The sequence below is a fragment of the Quercus lobata genome, chromosome 5 (genome assembly GCF_001633185.2).
Source record: "Quercus lobata isolate SW786 chromosome 5, ValleyOak3.0 Primary Assembly, whole genome shotgun sequence".
Lineage (NCBI taxonomy): Eukaryota > Viridiplantae > Streptophyta > Magnoliopsida > Fagales > Fagaceae > Quercus > Quercus lobata.
In genome coordinates this window covers 5,861,269-5,868,264 of record NC_044908.1, presented here as the reverse complement: position 1 = coordinate 5,868,264, position 6,996 = coordinate 5,861,269, and the positions used below count along the sequence as shown (strand labels likewise).

The window sequence follows — 6,996 nt, the reverse complement described above, 5'->3', positions numbered from 1 at the left end:
ATATATATATATATATATATAACTTAAATCAAATGCACAAGCACCAAAGGAGCCTCCTTCGAAACCGCTCAGTACTAACTCTCCTTTATTTTTGGACACAGCTAAGTAAAATTGGCTCCATTAATCGTAAAAGCAAATAAAGGAGCCTCCTTTATATTTTGTCTTTCTCTTGCTCTTATGTTATTTTAGTTGCATTTTCCTGGTGACATACTACAAATTCAGTAAAAATTAGAACACAGATCCCAATGGTTTATGAAAAAAAAAAAAAAACACAATGCTGTCACACTAACATAATAAAAATATTTTCAAGACACAAATGTAAGTATCCTTTCACTCAAAAATAACTTCCAAACAACTCTGAGAAGAAATTCATTCATGTTCTTCTAAAAGGACTTCTAGAGGCAAAGCCATCAAAATATCAAACCCTTTACATCCTTACCTACATATAAAGCTTTGAAACCTGTTTCTTGGTGGACAAAGAGTACAACACTACTACTTTGACAAAGAATATAATTTCCATCGGCAATAAATTAAAATATGATTTATATATTTAAAAAAAAAAAAAAAAAAAAACCTAATAATGGTAGCCAAGTCAAAATAGATATTTGAGGCGATTTCTGACAATTATTTTGAACAAGATTAGAGGGTCAATTGCTTATTTTCAAACTTTTAAGGGATATCACAATTTATAGTTTAGGGTAAATACTTATAGTGCATCCAAATTAATAATGACTTAAAAATGTGACAAAAAAAAATATATACATTGGCCCCAAGGTGTTGTTCTAGCCACTTAACAGCAACCTCCAGATGGATGCTGCTGGAAGGATATGTAACATTAACCAATTTTTGGGGTCAAAGGATAAAATTAAAACGTCAATAACTAAATAAACAAATGTCACAATCTTGGAGGGACTAATTTATTGTAAATAGTCTATAGCCTTTGGTTGGAAAAGTAAGAACCTATCATGGTCAGGAAGAGCCACCCTTATCAAGTCAGTTGCTCAGACCATTCCAGCCTATCATATGTCAACCATCCAATTCCCAAAAGCTCTTTGTGAGCAATTGGATGGGGTGATAAGACGGTTCTGGTGGAACCCAAAATCAAGAGAGGGACAATATTTGACCCCAATGGCGTGGTCATCCTTATGTTGGCCTCAGAAGGAAGGTGGTTTGGGCTTTAGGAAGGCATGAGATTTCAACCAAGCCCTTCTCTCCAAATTGGCTTGGTGGACACTGTCGGAAAAAAAAATGTCTTTGTGTTACGATATTAAGAGCAAAGTATAAGGTTCGATCCAACTGGTTGAACCATCAAACTGCGGGTAGCTCATCTCCCACTTGGAGAAGCATTGAAGGTACAAAACATCTTATAGCTCAAAGTGCTTGCTTTCAAGTTGGCAGTGGGAAATCTATTAGAACTTGGTTGGATCCGTGGATTCCTGATTTACCTTCTTTCATCCCTCGCCCAAAGGAAGGCTCTAATCCAGACATTTCACTGATTGTATCTCAACTCATTAATCCAAGTCTTAAAGGGTGGGACTATCATAAGCTCAGAAACTTATTTGATGAACAAACTATCAAAGCTATTCAGAGAATTCCTATTTCCTTCCACTCACAAGCTGACAAGTGGATATGGACTGCCACTTCTAATGGGCAAATATCAGTGAAATCAGCTTATTGGCTTGGCCGGAGAGAGAACCCGCCTACTAGTCAAGATGTGTCAAGGGGAGAAATTTGGAAAACCAAGATTCATGAGAGACTAAAAATGCATTTATGGGGGATTGCAGCAAATTGTCTCCCTACTAAATCCTTGTTGGCTAAATATATTAATATTGGAGATACGACCTGCTCATTATGTGGCATGGAAGATGAGACTTGTCTCCATCTATTTGTTATGTGCCCATTGACTAAAGCTATTTGGTTTAACAGCCATTGGGGGTTCAAGTTTGATGGTTTGGGTCTCTCTTCCTCCTCCCAATTCATTCAAACCTTAATATCTCCTCCAAATGCAGTTGGGTTGAATTCATCTATTAAGGCAGAGTTTTTACTACACGGTGCAGTGATATGTGATGTGGTATGGAAGTTAAGAAACCAAGTTCAATTTGAGGGAATTTCTCCTAATTTGGATGGGATGTTGTTAAAGACATCCAGATCTATTGCTGGGTTCAAGAAGGTTCTTGAGTCCCCGTTGGGGTCTTCAAGCAATAGGATCCAATCAGCTTGGTCTAAACTAGATAGGGACACTATTAAGGTCAATGTTGATGCTGCCTGCAACACTGAGAGTTCATCCATTGCAGCTATAGCTAGAGATTGGAGAGGGGAGGTGGTGTTTGCTTGCTCTAAAAGAGTAAACACCACACTCCCTCTCCAAGCAGAGGCAGAAGCTATAACCTGGGCTCTCAACTTGGCAGCAAACTTGGATGCTGACTCCATTTCCATTGAGAGTGACTCGAAGACCTGCATTGATGCGCTGAGGTGTCCTAACCAAGAAGCTCCTTGGAGAATAAAAACCAGCTGCACTGATGTTTTAGCTTTAAAATTGAATTTCTCTAATTGTAGTTTCAGTTGGGTAGCTAGAGAAGCAAATGTTGCTGCTCATGTATTAGCCAAGTGGCCTTTGTCAAACAACTACTTTGGCTCTTTTGATGTGGGGTTGGGGCCTCCTTGCTTTGTTTCTGTTATTAAAGCTGAGGCTCTTTCCTTGGCTGTGTAGTTTTTGTTGTTGGTTTAATAAATATGTTGGTTCATCAAAAAAAAAAAAAATTTATTTATTTATTTGCTCATTGGCTAGAAATAGAGCTCTAGCAAAATTATTATCTTAATCGTAGGCATGCATTGACCAACTTGGAGGAGTTCCACTATCTACCCTCCAATATTCTGCTGAAAATTTCTCTGCAACTCTCTACTCTCAACTAGTTTTTTCTGCTAAAAGTTTCAGTCCACCACCAAAAGATTTATCAAAAGCATGTCCGCTTCTTGCTGGAACCCTGTTCTTTCAGATTCAGATAGTCATTTTTCAGCCACAATGCAACATGCAATTACAGATTTCTTACCTTGAAGAAAAGCTGTTTTGCATATCAAGAGGAAGAAAGTAATCATGGACTTCTTCCTTGGTTTTAAAATTCTCTATCAGGTCTTGCGGTTCCAGATTTCTCTTATTTTTCCTAATCTCTATCGTGTCTTTTGGATTCTACTTTCGTTTGTCATTGATGTCCTTTATTGTTCCATTTGTCATCTGTATGGGCGCATCATTTACCTTCTCCATGATTTCTTTTGTTCCCTTAAGTCATTTATGACTACTTGCTATTGTGGCCTAATCATCCTTGCCATTGTTTGCATTGTGGCCCTTTTCTTGAATTACACAATACTTCCCATGTTGGACAATGAATTCAAGTGGATTAGAAGAGAATCAAGATTATTGAAAGCTTTTGTAAAAGATGTAGTACAACTTCTGCATTTAGAGGTTCAGATTGATAGCGAACAGAGAACAGATTATGCAAATAGATTGCCTCCAGATGTGTATTCTTGGATACAAAACTTGATGCTCCGGAAGGACATTCAGTGGATCAATGCTGGCTTTTCTGGTCTTTACCAAGGAAAGGAGACATACGGTTTCAAATTTATCAGAAGACGACAGCAGAGTCTCCAATCTCAGAATAACCCTGTCCCCATAGATGACACGATATCTGCTGTAAACAAGATCCAACGTCATCTCAATCAGGAACAAGATATACTTATAGACGTATATCTTGAAGTCAAGGCATTATTGAACCAGTTGAAGGACTTATGTAAACTTTTTGAAGATCCAAAAGCAACTGAAGGTGTAAATTATTCAAGAATGGCTTGCTTGGAAAAAATGAGATGCATCTCTCTTGATGCAGAGGATTCCATAACTATATATATAAATTCAGCCAAAGGCAGGGAGAATCATCTAGACAACACAGGACATGGGTCAAAGCTCTGCATGGAAATCAAGCGAATCAAACATACTATCAATCTTCAGAATAGAAGTACCAAGGTATACCACATTGAACTAAGACAAAAGTCTAGATCAAGCATCGGCTTTGAAGAAGACACACATGAATTAGTCTCACGACTAACCAACAATGAGGACATCTCTGTTGATTCCATTGTAGGGATGCAGGGCATAGGTAAGACAACTCTCCAAAAATTGTGTATAACCATAAAGCCATTGTCAATCATTTCCCTTTCCGTGCTTGGGTATTGGTACCTCAAGAGTCCAATGATGTCAACACACTTCTAGAAGATGTGGGAATCCAGGTCCTAAAGATTAGTGAATTACAGGAGGAACCAGATGGAAAGGATTTCTGGATCAACAAAATGAACAAGTTCTTGAAGGAAAGAAAGTTCCTTCTTGTTCTGGACATCTTGACAAAGGAAGCCTGGGATACTCTAAAAGAAGCATTCCCGAAAACCACAAATGGAAGTAAAATTTTGCTGACCACACACAGCAGGACTGTAGCTTCACATGCTAATCAAGATAACACACCCTACCAACTTCAACTTCGAACCAAAGAAGAGAGCTGGCGGTTGTTTATCCAGAGGGCACAGGTTCCACCTGATAATCTGTCACCGTCACACACAGAAGCACTAAAGGAAGTAGTGGAAAGATGTGGGGGCTTACCCCAAGCCATTGAATATCTTGTGGATAAATTTTCAGGAAAAGATGTGACTGCTCTGGATTTGAGAAGGGTGCCTATCAATGATCATTTCCAAAACGGATGGTCCAAAACCTTGGAGAATGAAGATTTGAGTGAAGATTTGAAGAAATGTTTTTCTTACTTCAGACTCTTTCCTTGCAACTTTGAAATTCCTACAAGGAGACTAATTGCTTTGTGGGTTGCACAAGGGTTGGTGAAACAAAGTGATGTTGAGAAAGAAACTCTAGAAGATGTTGCAGAGAAGTATTTATCTGAATTGATTGGCCTGAACATGATTCAAGTAGTACAAAAAAAGATTAATGGGAAAGTAAAGACATGTCGCTTGCCAAATGCTTTGCTAGAGCTCTGCCTGTCCAAATGTTTGAGTTCAGATCGGCAACTTGCTGATCATTTTAACAAAAATGACGCCAGTTTTGCTCATATTCATGGTAAAAACACAACATCGGCTGATCTGCAAGGTTATAAAAGGCATGTTTCCTTCCTGTCCTTTGACACACGGGAGGGAACTAAGCCTGGAGAAGACATCGAGAACTTCCTTCGCAAGGCCATTTCAAGTGGATGCTTCAAAGTTTTAAAGGTTCTTGATCTTGAACGTGTATTCAGACCGCAACTACCCAATGCCATAGGAAACTTGATTGAACTGAAGTATCTTGGCTTAAGGTGGACTTACCTCGAGATGATCCCATCATCCATAGTTAACTTGCGGAAGCTTCAAACTCTAGATGTGAAGGATACTTATCTCCACACTCTCCCTTCTTCAATATGGAAACTGAAAGAACTTCGGCACCTATATTTGAACCAGATTTATTGAAGTAAATTCGCGCATCAACCGAGTTCCAATTCCTTGAAGAACTTGCAAACATTATGGGGTGTTTTCGTGGGTGAGGACAGTCATCTGAAGGATGGGCTGGAGAAGTGGACAAACCTTCGGAAATTGGGACTGGCACTTCAATTACCATCACAACAGCAAAGGGCATTGGCAAAGTGTGTAGTGAAACTGAACAACCTTGAATGTTTGAGTTTGAGATCTATTGATGAAATGAGCAAACCTCAGGTTCTATACTTGGAGTCTTTGTCAGGTATGGAAAATCTCACCAGCCTCTATCTATTTGGAAAGCTAGAGATTCCATCCATCATATCTGAGTTTCCACAAAGTCTCTCAGACCTTACCTTGTCTGCCTCTGGGCTTAAGAATGACCCGATGCCAGCTTTAGATAAACTCCCCAATCTCAAATCACTCTGTTTCTACTCTGGTTCTTATGAAAGAAGAGAGATGGTCTGCTCCCGAGGGAGATTTACCAAGCTTCTAGTTCTGAAACTTTGGAAACTAGAGATGATAGAAGAGCTGCAGGTGGAGGAAGGAGCAATGCAAAATTTGAGGGAGTTGGATATCAGGTCTTGCAAGGAGTTGAAGTTTCCCACTGGGTTAAAGCACCTAAAGAATTTACGTGAATTGAATTCATGGGGTATGCCCGAGGAATTCACAACAAGAATCGAGGAAATAAGGGGCAAATTTGGGATGTCATTGCCCATTTCCTACCATTACTGAAAAGAAATTGACTACAAGCTAGAAAGACTCCAGCTTTAATGCATGTTAGGTATGTCATTCTTTCCCTTTGGTTTGCATTTGATTTAATTTCCTTCGAAAATATTGTAAGCTTAACGCAAGGACTTGTAGCAGACGATTGCTTCCTTATATTATTCTCCTGGTCCCTGAGAATTGATGTGGTGTTGAACGAAAACCAGAGAATTGTTTCCTGGAAGACATGGAAATTTACTATGGGTCATGGTGAGGTACTTCTATTTGTTCAAGTTTAATTATTTGAGGTTCGGCTTCTTTAAGTGTTTCATAAGTTATAAACAATATTTTTACTGTGCAGAAAACTTTAATAGAATGGTAGGCATTGTTAGTACGAAGTGGTTGGTTGTGAGATGGGTGTCATGGGATATGGTTTGGTTTTAGTTTGTGAGTGTGATATGCGATCGTGTTTATGAGTTTGGTTTGTGAAGGACTGTGAGTTGTGTTTGTAGTTCATTCAAATCGTTTAAATTTTATTATCTTGTGTGACTTGTTTTACCTTATTGTCTGTGTGAAATTGCGAATGTGCTTCCATTACTTCCAAATTCCAATGTATTCGTATCAGTCTACCGAAGCTTCTGCACTTATGTTTGGAAATGAGATGAGATGGTATAGTGGGGAAGAAGAGGAGGGGAGAATTGTTATCCCTTTACCAGTTAACTTTGTTTGCATGTTTTAAAATTTACCAACAACAAAAGATAATAGATACCTCTCCCTTTCTTTTCTTGAAACCTGGGC

General features: G+C 38.8%; 1 protein-coding gene across 1 annotated transcript; it reads left to right on the top strand.

Annotated features, from left to right (window-relative positions):
• Positions 1 to 3,289: 3,289 nt before the first annotated feature.
• LOC115989856 (putative disease resistance protein At1g50180) lies at positions 3,290 to 6,228 on the top strand. The gene is made up of 3 exons (XM_031113735.1): positions 3,290 to 4,148; positions 4,235 to 5,462; positions 5,571 to 6,228. Exons 1-3 carry the CDS (start codon positions 3,290 to 3,292, stop codon positions 6,226 to 6,228), a joined length of 2,745 nt encoding a protein of 914 aa, XP_030969595.1.
• Positions 6,229 to 6,996: the final 768 nt, after the last annotated feature.

Coding starts and splice junctions, on each gene's coding strand:
- LOC115989856 (XM_031113735.1), top strand. CDS start 3,290: ATGACTACTTGCTATTGTGGCCTAATCATCCTTGCCATTGTTTGCATT. Junction 4,149..4,234: donor TGTAGGGATGCAGGGCATAG/GTAAGACAACTC, acceptor TGGTACCTCAAG/AGTCCAATGATGTCAACACA. Junction 5,463..5,570: donor TGGAAACTGAAAGAACTTCG/GCACCTATATTT, acceptor GGGTGAGGACAG/TCATCTGAAGGATGGGCTGG.